The sequence below is a fragment of the Aulonocara stuartgranti genome (genome assembly GCF_965226115.1).
Source record: "Aulonocara stuartgranti genome assembly, chromosome: 3".
NCBI classification, from domain to species: domain Eukaryota; kingdom Metazoa; phylum Chordata; class Actinopteri; order Cichliformes; family Cichlidae; genus Aulonocara; species Aulonocara stuartgranti.
In genome coordinates this window covers 78,214,558-78,233,273 of record NC_138941.1, presented here as the reverse complement: position 1 = coordinate 78,233,273, position 18,716 = coordinate 78,214,558, and the positions used below count along the sequence as shown (strand labels likewise).

Genomic DNA, 18,716 nt, shown 5'->3' with positions numbered 1-18,716 from the left:
TCGGATTTATTATTCTTATTATTATTATTTTCCTTTTTCAGCCTGAAATTTTCGCGCGTAACTCATCCCACAGTTTTGACACAAGCTTCATATATGTTATATCAATTTTTGCGGCTGGATCAGGAATGGTGTGCGATGACTTTTGTGTGTTTATTACTTCTATAGTTTTTTAAATATGAATATTTTAATGCAAGTTTTTGCCCATTGAAATGAATGGGGAGGAAAGTGGAACTGAAGGGAAACTTGATTTGTGGTGTGCTGGCTCACTCTAGTGGTATGTCGGGAGTATTTGGATTACCGTAATGAGAGTCAAACAATGGCGGCTGCCACTTCGTTTAATATATTCCTCTTATTCGTGTTTCTAGGTCACAAAGTAAACTTTTAAGATATTTTCAGGTGAGAATGTAGGTGTGTAAACGTCAAATATCTTCTCGTTTTGTCAAAACATCCCATATAAGCAAGAGATTTCTCACGATGTAGCCGGCTAGCTAGCCGCCGGCTAGCTAGCCACCGGCTAGCGACCCTTCGCTAAAAAACACCGTTTCAGTAAGCCGTCTCTCCTTTCACCCACGATCGCTCGCCGCCGATCGACCGGTGGTGGCTAACGATAACTCGTACTGCGTGCTAGCTAGCACGACGGAGTTTCTATACAGCTGTGCCCGTTGTTAATTGTAGTATCAGGTAAATGTTAGACGGTAGGAACGTTTCTGCTCGGTTGTTGGTAGGAACGTTTCTGCTGGTTGTTGTTGTGGGGGGGATGAAAAATAATACAGGACACTCATTGGAGTAATGGCGCGTCTCGTGTGTCTGTCAGTTATGCCTCCAGTCAAATAACATCCATAACCTCAAATAACGGAACATGGTGTCAGAAGACAACTGGAAACGTTAGTAAGTAGGAAGGTTTCGGCGTTGGTGCCAGGTTATAGGTCGGCCAGAGAGGAGCTGCGCGAAAAGAGACGTCATGAGTCAGTTTCAAGTCACCCCGCAAGCGGACGAAAATCAAGTGAACGCCCTCAGAACAGCTACAACGGTCCGAGCCACAAATTGAACGCCTGGTTGAATTGAACTACCTGGGGCCAGGTAGGGCATTAACAGGGAGAGGGGGACACAAAGATATACTTTTTTTCTTACTCTCATATAAAATATTTAGCTTTTATTAAATAGTTATCTGAATCTTACAACCAAAGTTTGTAAAATAATACACAAGATTGGCTGTAGACCATTGTTAATCATTCAGAACACTGTGTAAAAATAACAAAAAACAAAAAGTGAATGCAAAAGTGCATAAATATTTATTTTACGTGTTTGATGTGTGTGGCAGGGCGTGGTCTGCAGTGCCGCTGCAGGGGAGGTGGACCCACCTCAGCGGCATCTGCAATCACGCCTCTCAGGTGTAAAGTCTGTGCTCTCTCTGCTTTTTGTTTTTTGTATGTGTCGGGCTGTGAGATGAAAAGCTACAGCCAGCTGTTTGGGTACAGCAACTATGTGTGAAAAGTGGTCCATAACGTAATGCTTCAAAGCGTGTTCATGCAAACATTGTCGGGTCTGCTTATGAACCTCTGCGCACAGCATCTACAAATCGGGGCTGTACGAAGTCACCTCATCTTTACACAAAACCACTTCATCTTTACACAAAACCGTAAGCTGTCATCTGTGAGGCGCGAGCGGTGTTTGGTTTTATCATAGTTCATGGTGGAGAATGGCTGCTCTGCTGAGTTTTGCTCTCTGTAGCCGTTTGAATGGCAAACTATACTGATTAGCGGCGGCATAGACACACTTAAAATTTCTTCAGAAATTTTCGCTTTCTAGTCTTATTATTATTCTCCATCTTCCGCCTAAATTTCGGCGCATAACTTGCCCCACAGTTTTGAGACAAGGTTCACATATGTTATATCATTTTGTGCGGCTGGATCTGGAATGGTGTTCTATGACTTTTGGTGTTTATGACCTTTATAGTTTTGTAAATATTTAGATTTTAGTGCAAATTTTGGTCAATTTCTAGGCCCATGAGAAAGATTCATCTTTTGGCCCCACAGAAACAGACTTCATTTGTGGTGTGTTGGCTCTCTCTAGTGGTATGTCGGGAGTGGTACGGCCTGTCTACCCGTATTTGGATTACCGTAATGACGACAATATCAACGGCGCGCACAGCGTCGCTGCTTTCAGGAACCATTAGAAGTTTTAAGGTTGCGGGTGGGAAAAATAACTGAGTTGTTTTGTGGTGGCTAACGCGGAGCTCCAACAAAGGGCAGCTAGCCACCGGTGTATGACAGAAAGGACATGCGGGATAAAGACACATACGAGGCGGCGAGGTGGCCGCCGATGGACCAGTGGTCGCTAACGCGGAGCTCAAACAGATGGCAGCCATGGATCAGGGAAATTTAAGGCAGGAGAAGCAGACCCAAGGTGGCTGCGTCAGGTTAACTGAATTTCAGGTAAGAAGTTATGAACTGCACTCTATTTGGGTCAGATATAAACTGAGTTTAGGTGTAGTTTTTTTTCGTTGTGCTGACTTTTTACAATCAGTTACAATAACTCGTACTGCGTGCTAGCTAGCATGATGGAGTTTCTATACAGCTGTGTGCGCACTAAGTTACTGATGTTGAACTTTATTTTATTCATAAGGGTTGGTTCGTAGAGTTGCCAACTGTTCCGTACAAACGGAATCGTCCCGCAGTCAGAGAAAATATTACGCGTTTCGTATTGAGCTGAAAAGGAACACAGTTTGTCCCGTACTTCAGGTTGAACGGAAGAAGACACAAAGCTGGATTTATTCTGTCGTTACGCAGCCTCCCCTGTCATTCTCTCACCTGTTGCAACTTCAATCATGAAACTGATCAATGATCGGCTTTTCTCTCTTGTTTATTTATCGCGCTAAACAACAGCAGCACGTTTAAGCTTGATCAGCTGTTGTTAGAATTCATTTGATTTTAATTTCTAGCATCAGCTGATGTTTGATGGAGCCACAGCAGTAAAAGCGGCTGGTCCAAACCAGGAGATGTCCTGGTGATGGAGAAACAGGTTTACCTTTTAGGTGACATGAATGAGTTGAAGTTATGAACTGTTTCTGAGAGACAAATAACACCAAGCTCCTTTTCTGTGTAGCTGACAGCTGGTAACTGTGCAGGGGCGGATCTAGCAAAGCTTTTGCCAGGGGGCCAGGTAGGGCATTAACAGGGAAAGGGGGACACAAAGATATACTTTTCTTTCTTGCTCTCATATAAAATATTTAGCTTTTGTTAAATAGTTATCTGAATCTTACAACCAAAGTTTGTATAATAATACACAAGATTGGCTGTAGACCATTGTTAATCATTCAGAACACTGTGTAAAAATAACAAAAAACAAAGTGAATGCAAAAGTGCATAAATATTTATTTTACGTGTTTGATGTGTGTGGCAGGCCGTGGTCTGCAGTGCCGCTGCAGGGGAGGTGGACCCACCTCAGCGGCATCTGCAATCACGCCTCTCAGGCGTAGTCTGTGCTCTCTCGGCTGTTTTTTGGGTGTGTGTCGGGCTGTGAGTTAAAAAGCTACAGCCGGCTGTGTGTGTACACCAACCATGTGTGAAAAGTGGTCCATAACGTAATGCTTCAAAGCGTGTTCATGCAAACATTGTCGGGTCTGCCGTGGCACAATGGGACTTCTGCTCATGAACCTGTGTGCACAGCGTCAGCAAATCGGCGCTGTACGAAGTCACTTCATCTTTACACAAAACTGTAAGCTGTCATCTGTGAAGCGTGAGCAGGGTTTGTTTTTACCATAGTTCAAGGTGGAGAATGGCTCCTCTGCTGAGTTTTGCCCTAAGTAGCCGTATGAATGGCAAACTACACGGATTAGCAGCGGCATAGGCACACTTAAAATTTCTTCCGAAATTTTCGTTTTCTAGTTTTCATTGTTGTTATGCAATGAAATTTGTTTGGTAGCTCACAAACGCCAGCAGCAATAAAACAAGAAGCAGTATTGTTGGGTAGATAGCTTGGACTGGAATGACTGTAAGGTGCTAGTTCAGATTTGCAGCTACTACTCCATGGAGGGTCAGCCAGAACACTCCTCAAGGCCCAGATGAATGTTCAGAAGGGAGACAATGAAGACACCAAGGATAGTGCAGATTCTTATATTGACTTCAAACAGTTGGAGGTAACAGGGATATTGGCAGAGGAGCAGGTATTGCATACAGGTTTAGGTTCATGGGTATCTCTCTGATGTTCTTATTTCAGTGCACTGTAACAAAAGCAAAAACAAACGTAAACAATAAAACACTCATATAATAACAGATACTGGGGCCCATTGCAAACATGTCCAAGCATAAAACCATCTTTCTCTCTCTTAGAGAAAGAGAACAATCCAAACCTCACTGATAGAATCAACCTAGTGTCAAACAAAACCCAAAAATCAACCAAAACTTCACACACTATATTGTGTAGGCATACAGGCACCGTAACTCCTTTTTTTTTCACTGACAAAAACATATTGCATTGACTTGATTCAATAGTGGACACTGGTTACACACAAATGTTTTGCTTTGGCAGAAACTTAAACAACTAAGTTAAATCGGCACAACCTTTTCATATTCTCTCCGAAACAAAACTCACACCATTCACTCATCATTTTCACTCTGTACACTGCTCCTTATCAGGCTGTGTGAAGCACAGTAAACAATTCAGTGGAGGCCTTAAGCCATAAACAGACATCACACACAGGCATTGTTTTCACAACCAAACTGCTTTAGACCCTGTCCCCCAAATTTACACAAATGCCCTCGGGGTGGCATGAAATGCATTTAACCAATAAACAATCAATGGGTTCTTATTGTTGTAACCGACTCCATATTCGGATGTTTGTGTGCAGCATTTGTTAGTAAAGCATTCTTCATTGCACCAGCGTGTGTGTGGATCACTTCTCAGTGAATTGAATCAGCATTTCGATTTGTGTGTGTGTGCGTCAGTTCTCACTCAATCAACGAGTACATATGTTCATATGTATGTTTCTTTTCATTCTGAGTCAGTGCATGTAGATGTGTGTGTTTGTGTGGGTGTTTGTGTTCATCACTTTCCTGTTCTGGTGTTCTGGGTAAACCGCAGCCTGAAGCGTGCCCTGGGGTCCTGCCCTCCTCCATTTCAGTCTGTTTGCATCCATTGGTGATGCTGCTCAAAGTTCTGTCCATACTGGTTCTGGCCCCAATTGAGGCAGTCCTTTTCTCCAGTGTCCTGCATCTTCTCCTTGTTCCGCTAATAAATAAATGGTAGATCTGAAATCTCTAGATTATTGCAAAGTGCTTGTTCTAGCCAAGGTTCATCTAAGAGGGTATGTTTTAGCCATCCTGAGATAAACTGAAGCCTGTTCGCTAAGAAGTAGTGCTGAAAGTTAGGTAGTTCTAATCCTCCTTTATCCTTGGTCTTTTGTAGTGTTTTTAAGCTTATACGTGGAGATTTATTTTTCCAAAGGAACTTGGACATGTATGAATCTAGAGATCTGAACCAATCTTGTGGCTGTTTACTCCGAGCGTGCGGAGTATGGGACACAGTCAGTGAGTGATTCGTTTATGCTACAATTCAGCACAGGAGGGAGGGGGTTAGTGAGTCCTGAGTGATTCGTTTGCGCTATGATTCGGCACAGGAAGGGAGGGGGGTGAGTAGCTCAAATGTGCTGTTAGCATATTAGCAGAGCGACGCTACTGTGAACTGAGGAGCTATTGTCTTGATGTCTTGTCTTCTACTCAGGTTTTTTTCTTCAAGCTCAGAGCAGAAATGTTTTTGTTAAGATGCTGGATGTTGTGTTTTTCTCCACAATTTTCATTATAAGTTAGATATATTTCTACTAATGAAATTAGTTTGCTAACAGCAACAGGGATGAGTCAGTGAGTCAGTTGGGCTTATGAATCATTATTCACAAGTCAGTAAAGTGATTCTCGAGCATTGAATGATTCGTTCATGATTAGCACATCACTACTACAGAGCTGCTGCCTTTACTGTAGCATCGAAGCAAAGAGTTTGTTTCCAGAATTTTAATAAAGAAATTACTCGATTAGTCGTTGCAGCCCTAAAGTGTATGCCTGAAGTAGGTTGATGAACCATTTAAAAAAAAAATTAATAAAAAATATCTGTTTTGAAAAGTATTTGAAACATAAAGCTAAGATTGCACTCCACAATAAGATGCAAATTAGAGATGGCTGAGCTGAAAGCCCATGAATTTAATGGATTAACTGTGAGAGGCTGCAGCAAGGTTCAGTATGTGATCAGTAAGTATTATTTAGAACAATCAGAGATACTTAAAAGTGACAAACAGCAGTGTATGATTGTTCCAGTGTTATCAAATCTACCAGCTCACTTGTTTCTCTTTAGCATTATACTTGTTTATAATGAGCAAAATTCCAAGTCTTTAATAATTAAATATTTATATGTAAGTTTTTTGTGAACCATAAATATTAATGCACAATGACATTTGTTTTTCTTCTTAAGAGTCAACATCTGAAGTGATTTAATTTGATCACAAACTTTTTTTTTCTTTTTTTAGGCTGAGTGTCCCTGATCTCTCAGAAAGAGGGTATGAAGCTCTGTCCTCAATTCTCAGCTCCCAGTCTTCTACACTGAGAGAACTGGACATGAGTAACAGCAAGCTGCAGGATCCAGCAGTGAAGCTTCTTTCTGCAGGACTGAGAAGTCCACACTGTGAACTGAAAACTTTGAGGTGAGACCAAGTGATACTCTGTGTGTGTGTGTGTGTGTGTGTGTGTGTGTGTGTGTGTGTGTGTGTGTGTGTGTGTCGGGGGGACAGAATTAACCAATAAGAATGCACTTGTAAGAAAAAAAAATAAAGGAAAATAAAGGAACAACAAATCAGAGACAGTTACTCTAGGAGAGCTAAACAGGGCTGTAGATCCTCCTTAATTAATCAGCAGGACTGGTATTTGCACCAAACAAGATGAGCACTTCACCCTCACTGCACTTTAACAGCAGTGTTTGTTAAATGTTTATCTGTCATTTTTCAGACTGAGTCACTGTCAGTTCTCAGAGAGAGGCTATGAAGCTCTATTCTCAGTCTTCAGCTCCCAGTCCTCTAGTCTGAGAAAGCTGGACCTGAGTAACTCTGACCTGCAGGATTCAGGAGTGAAGCTTCTGTCTGCTGGAGTGAAGAGTCCACACTGTAAAATGGAAACTCTCAGGTCAGGATTAAAATTTTTCTATTGTTGATCATTTCGAACCTGATTTATATTACTGCACAAACACTAACTTGATAAAAATGTCTTAATGTAAATAATCAGTTTCTAAAGTAATTAGGGATTTTTGTTTACTTCTTGTTTTTCATTTGAAATGAAATGTCAAATCTGATTCTCTTAGTCAAAAATCTTTATTTCAGCAGCACTTCATTCACTAAATCTTCCAGTTCGATTCCTGCCTGTATTCTGAAGGCTTTCACAGAGCAGCTTGGAGCCATTGCTTTAACACTGTGTAAATCTAACAGGGATTGGTACTAATGCTAACAGTGCTAGGTGCTCTATTTGCACATTATAAGCACATTTAGCTTATTAGAAACAGTATATAAAATAGCTAGTACTGCTGGGACTTTATATTTTCATGAGCTAACATGAGCCAATCAGTGAAAAGTCAGGCTATGAGTGTTGTATGTCGCTGTGAGACGAGTGGGGCTAGATCAGTCAATCAATCTTTATTTATAAAGCACTTTTCATACAAAAAATGTTGCACAAAGTGCTTTACATGGTTAAAAGCAGCCCACCCCACCCCGCCCTCCCACTCACTCCCCACACTCTCATTAACATAAACGATCATGAATAACCCCCCCCTGCACCGGGAGCCGATCACAGCCTCCAGGCTGGGCACACAGCAGGAGGGAGGCAAAGAAGCCCCCCAGCCAGACTGAGAGGACCCACAGAGCCCCAGCAGCCACGTCAGAGAGCCCCGTCCGAGGAAACACTGGAGATATGACCCAATAGGGATATATACAGGGTAAAAAGATAAAATAATAAATAAATAGAGTAAGAAGATAAAAAATGAATAAAATCAATAAATATTAGGTAAAACCTAAATTAATAATATAAATAGAATAATAGGATAGAATAAATAAGGTCTTAATGGTCTTGGGCCTTCTTATCTCTCAGATTTGCTTTTACCATATGAACCCTCGCGGACCTTGAGGTCCTCTGGTACTGGCCTTTTGATTGTCCCTAAAGTCAGGACACATACTCACGGAGAGGCAGCTTTTCAGTGGTATGGTCCTCATCTGTGGAACAGCCTGCCGGAGGAGCTCAGGGCCGCAGAGAACGTTCATGTTTTTAAGAGCAGGCTCAAGACCCACCTTTTTAATTTAGCTTTCACCTAACGTTTATTTATTTTTTCATTTAAAAACCAATAAAAGAACTTTAAAATCGATCCTGAAACACACGGGGAGCCAATGCAGCAATTCTAAAACCGGTGTAATGTGGGCCCGCCCTCTGGTCTTCGTCAGCACACGAGCTGCAGAGTTTTGTAAAAGTTGTAAAGTTGAAATATTCTTTTTAGGAAGACCAGAGAGCAGGGCATTACAGTAATCAATGCGACTGGTAATGAAAGCATGCATCAGCATCTCTGTGTTGGCCCGAGAGAGAATAGGGCGGACTCTGGCTATATTTTTTAGATGATAAAATCCAATTTTGGTTACATGTTTAACATGTGGGATAAAACCAAGCTCAGAGTCAAAAATAACACCCAGGTTTTTCACTTGTAGCGAAGGACATAGTGAAAATGCCTCTAATTTAGACAAGAGTTTCTCTCTCTGAGCCTCAGGACCGACGATTAAAACTTCAGTCTTGTCCTGGTTAAGCTGTAAAAAGTTTTCTGCCATCCAAGATCTTATATCTAAAATACAGTTAAAAAGGGCATCCATTGGTCTGGTGTCATCAGGAGACACGGAGATGTACAGCTGCGTGTCATCAGCATAACTGTGGAAGTTCACTCCATGCCTCCTGATGACACTGCCGAGAAGGAGCATATACAAATTAAAAAGTACAGGGCCTAGAACTGACCCTTGAGGCACACCACATGTCACTCTATGGATCTTAGAGGAGCATGTATCCATACTCACCATAAAAGTTCTGTCAGAGAGATAGGAAGTGAACCAGTTGTGTACAGCACCAGAGAGGCCCACCATGTGTTTCAGTCTGTTTAAAAGAATAGCGTGGTCTACTGTATCAAAGGCTGCGCTTAGATCCAGTAGCACCAGGACTGAGAGCTTTTGGGAGTCCCAGTTACATCTAAGATCATTTAAAACCTTTAGGAGAGCCGTCTCTGTGCTGTGGTTCACCCTAAATCCAGACTAGAATATCTCCAGGATCTGTCTATCATTCAGAAAATCAGTAATCTGAGTAAAAACAAGTTTTTCTAAGACTTTACTTAAAAATGGTAAGTTGGATACAGGTCTGTAGTTATTAAAATCATTACAATCCAAATTGCTCTTCTTCAGAAGGGGCCTCACCACCGCCGTTTTAAAGGCAGCAGGGAAGACACCCAACTGAAGAGAGCAATTCATCATGTATAAAAGCTCAGCTTCAAAAAATCCATAAAGTGTTTTAAAGAGTGAAGAAGGGATTGGATCTAAAAGACATGTGGTGGGTCTCACTGTGGAGAAAACTTTCTGAAGGTTCTCAGCATTAACCAGGACAAAGCTGTCCAGTGTCTCCTCAGGTACAATCGAGCCCTCAGATGTGTTTGAAATCATATCGCGATTAGATAAAATATCAGATCTGATGGCGCTGATCTTTCCCCTGAAGTGGTCTGCAAACTGCTCACAGAGCGAGTCTGTGGGCTTCTTTTGGAGCTTTTAAAATCAGGGTTAAATAAATGATCTATGGTGGAAAAGAGGACCTTGGGATTATTTTTGTTATTACTGATTATTTTGGCGAAGTATGAATTTCTTGAATTCCTTAATGTATTATTGTAAATTTTAAGTTACTCGCAAAGTATTTGATGGTTGATAGTATTTTTATTTTTCCTCCATCTCCTTTCTGCTGCGCTGCAATTTCTTATGAGTTTTTTGACTTCTTCGTTTCTCCAGAGTGATGCATGTTTTACGTTAATCTTTTTGGTGGTGAGTGGAGCAACGGAGTCGAGGCTTTTCTTCAGTGTGCTGTTAAAATGATTAAAAATCAAATCACAGGGTGCAGGTAAAATCACAGGGGGGCATTTGTCTAAAACCCTGGTAAGATTTGCAGCCACTTCAGAGGTTAGATAGCGCCTCCTCACAGTTCGCACCGAGGTGTCCCGCTGAATAAAACCGGTGATGTTAAAAAACACACAGTAGTGGTCAGAGACAGCCAAGTCAACAACAGAGGACACGCTGGTGGACAGCCCATGGGTGATGACCAGGTCCAGAGTGTGTCCTCTGTTGTGAGTCGGCTGCGTGACGTGCTGGTAAAATCCAAACAGTGAAGAATGTTTAAGAATTCTTTTGCTGCAGGGTCAGAAGGATTATCTATGTGCAGGTTAAAATCACCGGTTAAAATCATCATATTATAGTTTGAATGTATGTTTGTTAAAAATTCTGAGAATTCCTTGATAGAAGCAGCGCTGTCTTTAGGTGGTCTGTAAACTGTGACAGATAAAACTGGAGGGCTGCTGAAAACAATAGCATGGAATTCAAAAGTGGTAAAATGATCAAATAAAATTTGTTTGGTGGTGAGTGTGTTGTTGGCTAAAGATGCAGTCCCACCACCTCTCTTACTACTTCTAATAGAAAAAGAGAAATTAAAATTTGGTGGGGAGGCCTCAGTGAGAACAACTGGTGCATCCGAGCCCAGCCATGTTTCAGTTAAAAATAAACAGTCAAGTTTATTATCTAAAATTAAATCATTAATAATAAAAGACTTGTTCGACAGAGAGCGTACATTTAAAAGTGCCATACTGAGTGAGACTGGTGGATTTTTGACAATAGAGTTGAATGGATGTTGATATTTTTGAAGAGACCGGAGGTTATTAATGTTTTTGGAGTTACTGGATTTATGATAATTCTGTTGCTCTCTGTTTGTGATTATGACGGGTATTGTGTTGACTGTGGGAGAGAGAGGTCCGAGTCCAGAGTTTTGTGTATTACTGTTAAAAGTGGAACAAATATAGGAGCTGGGACCAGGGGGACATCAGTGGCAGTGGCAGTGACATACAGCAGCAAAATGCAGCTGCGCGTCTTTTAACAGGTACGAGAATCCATGAACACATCACTCCAATTTTAGCCAAACTACATTGGCTCCCTGTTAAATATCGTATAGATTTTAATATTCTGTTGTTCACTTTTAATATTCTGAATAATTTAGCGCCCAGCTATCTCTCTGAACTACTCCACTTATACAATCCCAACAGAGCACTTAGATCGTCCAATCACAGGCTCCTAGCACAACCTAGGTCTCGAATGAAGTCGAGAGGTGACCGGGCCTTTGCATCCGTGGCACCCAGACTCTGGAATAACCTCCCTGTTTATATTCGTACAGCCGAGTCGATCCAGTCTTTTAAATCACGTCTTAAAACTTATTTTTTTACTTTGGCTTTTGATTCTGTCTAGTTGGCTGTTTTAGCTTGTTGTGTTGTTACCTATTGTTTGTTGTCCTCTTTTATTGTTTTTTTTAACTGTCTCATGCTTTTACTGACTGTGAAGCACTATGGTCAACACTGTTGTTTTAATATGTGCTATATAAATAAATTTTGATTTGATTTGAACATCTCTGATACATTAGCACTAAGGGAACACTGAATGACCTGGTGGTTTATGTCCATCTAAGATTACCACAAAGTAGTCAGTGGCGGACAGATCAGCAGGTAATATCGGTTTGGGGTAGTGACAGGGCGGTGTGCGGGAGTGCTGTACGCCAAATGCCAAATTGGCGGACAGAGGTGGAGCCCGTCTGCCCCAAAAAGATGCCTCCTCTCCCAGAGGGCATCAAAGTTGTTAATAAAACCCAAGCCGTGGGAGACACAGGCAGAGGAAAGCCAGGTGTTTAGGCTGAGCAGCCGGCTGAAACGGCCTATCCCTCTGCCGCAGGTGGGGGTGGGCCCGGAGATAAAACCACTCACCTGCAACTGACCAAGGAGGCTGAAGAGTTGGAGGAAGTCCAGCTTCAGCAGCTCAGATTGCTGTTTGGGGATGTCATTGGTGCCGATGTGGATGATGAGCCGGTTGGCCTGTGGGTGGGATGCCAGAATGTTGGGAATTCTGTTCACTATATCGACAACAGTGGCTCCCGGGAACGACAGCGTGAGCGCCCCCCTCATCCGCACGTTCCTGACGATGGAATCCCCGAGGACCAGCGTGGAGAGAGGAGGTGCCACCGGGGGCTGCTGGCCATCTGAGACACCCATGCCGCAGCACCGGGGGTGTTCAGGTGGAGATGCGCCAGCCGGACTGCGTGAGTGACTCCCAGGTAGCCGCGTCGTGGGTCCTCTTCTCCGAGGAGCCGGGGTAAAGCACAGCTCTCCGCGGTGAGTTTGCACCACAGCGTCGGGCTGCCCGCCGCAGCTCCAGGGGCGTAGTGGTGGAGATGGCACAGACCTCAGCGACACAGCGGGATGGCGAGGGCTAGCGTTCAGAGGAGGAAAGTCCACAGGATCCAGGACATTGAATTTGTTCTCCAGTACTACCGGGCCGGAGGGGTGAGGGTGCGAGAGACGGATCCTCCTGGCCCCTCTGCAGCCACCACGCGTCTCAACCACGGTCCATGGCGCTGGTTGGAGTGGAGTGGAGCTGACCAGAGCCTTGGGTCTGGCCCCTAGTTGAAACCAGCAGTTCTCGTCCGTGGCAGAAATACCAGCGATGTAAGTTGAGAGCCTGGGTTGACTGTTGGCGGGATCTTGGGACACAGCAGCTGGGCGGTGCACTGTGTCGGCTAGCTCAGCGCTAGTAGCGGTGGTTTGAGCTTTGCCAAGAAGGATCGTGTCAAGTCCGCGTTCAGCCCCCTGGATTTGGTATAGCGTGGATATCCTTTGCTCCAGCTCGATCACTTTTTGGCTCAGGTTGATGCAGCTTTCACAACTGGATGTTGAGGTAAGTGGTGCCATTCCGAAATCTCGTACTGGCGACAGCGGTACCTGCTATTATACCTGCTGTTCTGTGCACCTAAATGACAACAAGACTCCCAAAGAGAGATATAAGCTACATGAAAGGCTGTTAATAAACCTATTATTAAAATATTCCAGTTTCTTCCTTCGTTGTTAGTGTTGAGCATGAAAGTGATGCTAGTGTTAGCATGTTAGCTTCAGCAGGTGGTCAGTGTGAGAGCAGAAGAGCGTCTGCATCAGCAGGGCTCCATTTCATTGGAGTGTCACATTCTTCATATATCCATGCTGGACATTTGAATAGACTGAATATGTCACATTCCCAGGTTTGATGTTTTTGTAGTTTAGACTTGTTTGTTTTTAGCTGCTCTGTTTGGTTGCTTTAGGGTTTCTTATTTTCAGTTATTTCTTAGTTTTCCGAACCTTTAGCTCTCGTTAGTTTTAGTTATTGTTTGTATTTTTGACTTTATTTACTTCCTTCAGTGTTCCACTACATCCACTACACTCTACTTTACACTCAGGTGTTCCACTCATGGTTGTTATTTACTTCTTGTTTTATTTTGGTAGTTATCGACTCTGGTGTCATAAATTTAGAATTACTTCCTCCCCTAAGAATGTCTACATTAGTTTCTCCTGGAGGTTTTATTGAGGGTTTATTGATTTGTCTCTTCTTTTTATTTAGCTATAATTGTTAACTTATAAACAATTGTTAAAATATATTTTCATTAAAATATCAATTATCTTATTATTTTATCATCTAATTAGATTATAATTCTCTAAATAAGGGTGATACGGTGGCCTGTGTGGGTTGTCTTCAGGTACTCTGCTTCCTCCCACAGTCCAAAAACATGTCTGCTGGGTTAACTGGAGATGTATGATTGTGAGCATAAATGTTTGTCTGTCTCTGTTCAGCTCTGTTTTGACCTGGCTACATCACCATGGTTAATGATTTTGATCCTATAACCCGGTTCGGAGGAGGTTATGTTAAGAGTTTGTGGTTAAAATTGACTGAAGTGCCTCGTTTTCACTGATTCTTTCATTTACAGAAAGCTTTAAGTGTGTTATAGATTCAGTCATATCTTACTAATATCAGTGAATGAGGCCCAGCTGTAAAGTCACAGCAGTCACACTGTATGTGTCTCATTATCACTGGAGTTTAGGCTCCATGCATTCAGCTGGTGCTGCAGAAAAAGTAGAAATGTTTCTGTTTGGTTTTAATCTGCTGCTGAGTCTCTTTTACAAAGATAGAACTGCAGCTAATCGTGCCCATGTAGCCAGTTGGTAAAAAACCAAGTCACCGTCAGACACAGCAGACATTTAGTGATAATCTCACTGTATGTGGTCTTTCAGCGCCTCCTAGTGGTGAACGTGTGGAGTGCTGTTAATCTGGGTGAAGAGTGTAATTGTTGAGTGAGAGAGAGTGAGCCTGCAAGCTGGTAGCACCTTACCCCCAGCTCTGGTGTAAATTGAGTAATAAATTGAGTATTTCTCTGCAATTACAAACTCTGTGTAAGCATCAGATATCACTTTGTCAAAATTACTGAGACTGGAACAAAGAAAAAGTATGTCTCGGCTAATTTATTTATTTCAACATATAACCCTTTTAAAAATATGCTTAAGTTCAAACTTTATTTCAGAAATTCAGTAACCAACATAAAAACATATGTGCAAAGATTTATGTTTCTAAAGTGAAACAGTGAAAAATTACAGTACTGTTAATACATAAATATCTAGACATTGTACAGAAAGACCAATTTTGGCACACATTGGACACCATATATGAGTTGAATTGTTTAGGTATTAACCCTTTAAGACCTACCATAGAACCAAGTCCGCAAGAGCTTATATTATATTTTTACATGCTTTAGTGCCATTTTTGGGAGCATTTCAAGTTGATATACATCAATGTGTTACCTCAATATGAAAAAGCGTCATGTTAACAAACGATAACTAGCAGTAACTTTTATGCTTATTGTAGCTGTTGTCTAAAAATGCTAATTTAGCTTAGTTTGCCCATGGTTCAGCTTTGACAAACATGTTCGACTGTTTCCATTAAAATTCTACAGTTGCCATCGTGGAATCTCTCAGAGCCCCGTACGTTTGCAGAGACACCTACAGTAGGGAAATGTGCAAATGAAAGTCCAAACCTTTGTATTTTAGCTTTAAATTAATTCAAATTCAGTTTTAAAAGCTTTTATTCAAATTAAGCAATTTAGATTTTACTTTTTCAAATTGAGTTTGTGATAACACAAGTTTGTGCCCATACCACACATCCACATGGGCTTTTTCTGCCGTGCATGGAGTGTTTAATTGGCCTCTGGCCCTTTAAACTCTGAGGGGCTGTAACTTTGGTTTGTTTTGGCCAGTTTACATGATTAACTCTTTTTAATCGTTTGATCTAATAGAATTGCAGTAACGAGGCCACGTTCACGTCACTTCAACCAATCAGAAGTTGCAAGGCCAAACCCCATGTGGGCCCAAATTTACTGCATATAGCGTCTAACCAGTCACGTGTCCGTAGCTGGGCCTTTAATGGTGGTTGTTGACGGATGTAGCTCTTATGCAGCTAGTTAGCAGTCTGCCCCAGGGCAGCTGTGGCTACAACTGTAGCTTGCCTCCACCAGTGTGTGAATGTGTGTTTGAATGGGTGGATGACTGGGTGTGTAAAGCGCTTTGGGGTCCCTAGGGGGGACTAGTAAAAGCGCTATACAAATACAGGCCATTTACCATTTAGCCGTGGCAGCTGCTGATAATCACAATGCTATCGGGTACGGGCAAAAATAACAGAGGAAATCGGGACCGTAAGCCAGTTTCTGTCTTAGCGCATTTGCGCTGCTGTATGTTTTTTTTTTTTTTTCTCCTTGTGGTCTTCTTTTGCGGCTCTTTCAGTGAATTTAAGTTGGAGTGTGGTGAAACTTTGTGTTTGGAATCGGTGATAGCTCTGCAAGCTAACTAGCCTTTCATTAGCCGGTTACATGAAGTCTGGAGAATTTCTGGTTCGGTTTTGTTTGTTTAGCAGATTTCTGCACATTTACGTAACTGCTCATTTAATCATGGCTTGTTTCCATTGTGTTTGGTGGTTTTAGAAATGGTTTCTATGAGCCTTTAGCTGAGATTTCTGTGGATACCACACATGTTGGGACTTATCTTTCTGACCACGTGTGTAGTGGCAATTCCTTTTGTTTGAAAAATCAAACATCCCACAATTAAAAATCCACAAGCCACTGCTGCACTGAGATAATATTTTGTACGCAGGCAAAAGAAGTCCACTGTCCAAACTTGAAGGTTGCGTTTTATGGTTTATTCATCCAGTTTGGCAAGCAATAACAAGATCTATTTTTTGTTACTTCCTGGTGCTTCTCCTGCTCTGGTAAAAAACCATAGGCCCACCCCAGTGCCTCCTGGTCCTATACCAGTCTCTTTATTTATAGAAAAAATGGCCCTACAACTCTTACTGACCAACTTAACAAGGTGAACACCAAAACAAAACACAACAATGAAACAAATATTAACCTATAAATAAACTTGTAAATATATCCAAAAATATACATAAACTAACAACAAACTTTAACAAATTTCAAAATAATAAAAATATATAACCGATTAAACGGGATCTCCTCCTTTTGATCCCGGTACCGGGAGCGTGGGGCTCCAGGAAATTGTATTAAAGAAATCCAGCAGTTGCAATTGCAATACTCTCACCACATTTGTTAACAATTCTCTCAACAAATTTGTTTTTCCTCGTTCTTTTTTTATCCAGCTGACACTCTGGGTATAAATGTGTCATAAACAGGAGAAAACAGTGCAGGTTCAGTGTAATCAAACCTCAGACTGAGTTCATCATCATTACCTGTCCCAGATAACACATCAGAACCAGAACCATGATGTGTTTACTCACATTTAAAAAGGTGGAGGTCAGTGTGAATGGACTGTTGTCATTGGTCTGAATGTGCCTCTATAAACATGATGTTTTCCTAATGAACAGAAAATGAGACTTAATAAAATCCTTCTAACTGTGGCCGTTGTTGAAGCAGGTTGGGCCCTGGGTTTGAGTCACCCACTGTACCACAGTGGCTTCTAGCTTTGTTTCACAGTGTGTAGAACAACAAATAAAACCAAATCCCAAAAAGCTTCAAGTCAAAAACACATCAAGCTTTGAGGGTTTTGTTTCCTAAGGATGAGGAAGCAGACTCGGCCCCAAACATCTGGATATATGGATGGTTACCACAGCAACCACAGCAGTGTGCTCTCAGTATATTTTAGTTGTATAAAGCTGTTTGTGGTGTGTTGCTGCTGAAACAGCCTCATGTATGTTGACACAGGGAGAAAATAGTGTGAGAACACTGTTCACAGCAGTCACAGCTCGCTGCCTTCAACAGTCTCTTCCAATCAATCAATCATTCAAGGCTTTATTCGCCACGTGCAGGTTGCCCTGCAGTAAAATGGGACCCCCCCGACCTTACACACACAACACAGACATCACATGGGGTTACAGGTGATCGGTAGCGTTACAGAAAAAACACTGACATATACACTGCCATGGGAAAGTACAAGAGGAAAAAAAGAGACCTCTACTCATGGTGGGCTCCTATGGGAGGACAGCATGAGAACAGGAAACAAAAAACTCCTCTGAACAAAAAAGCACATAAATGTCCTGAGCACAACATTATGGAACACGTGACAAGCCACAGTGTTGGGTAGGGGGTGAGGAGTAATCCGAAGCAAACACAGCAGCCATCCTGCCCAGCGCTACCATTCCAGCGTGGGCTCAGACCCGCCGTGTTCCCCAGGAGAGAACAAGCATCGAAGGCTTTTGGAAAGGGAGGGGGGATGAGTGTGTGCATATCAGTGTAAGTGTGTGTGTGTGTGTGTCCAGAGTTCAGCTGAGACAGTGTCCTTCGCCCTGCCAGGCTAAGTAAACAGTCTACCAGCCAACCCAGGTGGCCTTGCATGGAATGGGAAGGAACAGTCTAAACACAGTCATTATCAGGGTGTTTTTGTTTGGCTCCAGCCTTGAGGCCGCAGCTGGTGCTGAAGGGATAGCCACATTATGATGGTGGTTTTTCTTTTATGCGAACAACTCATGAGAATTTCAAAGCTGTTCTTTAACACTCTGACACTGGTCTCTCAATCTCCCGTTGGAGAGCCGCGAGCTTCTCCATGATGTTATCAAACTTTTGCTCAGAGGTGTTATTCTGAGTGAACTTCTCCATGATGTAATCCAATGTATGCTCAGAGGTTCTTATTCTGAGTATTCACGGCAACCATAAGCTTCTTCAAGATCTTAACCATGCTGCACTCAATGAGCCCATTCTGAGAAGTCGCGCCTCGTCCCATCGTTTCAATCGCAGCGGGCAGCCTTGGGGGGGGGGGGTTTGAACAGCTGGTTCTGCTTTCTTAATTCTCCGATAAGCCAGGGCCAAGCCAGCTCCGATCAGCAAGAACCCTGTTATCATGGTTCCGAATAGGTAGATATCTTCAGCATCCTCGATCGACAGTCCCGCCAGGCACACGATCCTCCATGTCTGCCACCCGTCCATCATGTATCCGGCAGGGAAAGTACCTCCAGGGTACTCGGGCTCTCCCGAGCCCAGACTTCTCGTTGAGAAAAGGGTGTCAATAGCATTCAGAGACCAGTTGATCAAATCCATAATTCTCTTTTAGGTTTTAGAAACAGACTGTGA

At 42.4% G+C, this 18,716-nt stretch overlaps 1 protein-coding gene across 1 annotated transcript in view; it reads left to right on the top strand.

Annotated features, from left to right (window-relative positions):
- The window catches only part of LOC309703211 (protein NLRC3-like), a 70,710-nt gene that overhangs the window by 17,407 nt on the left and 34,587 nt on the right, over positions 1 to 18,716 (top strand). Inside the window, exons 7-8 of the mRNA XM_082527923.1 lie at positions 6,515 to 6,688; positions 6,990 to 7,163. Coding sequence (XP_082384049.1) covers positions 6,515 to 6,688; positions 6,990 to 7,163 — 348 coding nt within the window. The remainder of the gene's footprint in view (positions 1 to 6,514; positions 6,689 to 6,989; positions 7,164 to 18,716) is intronic.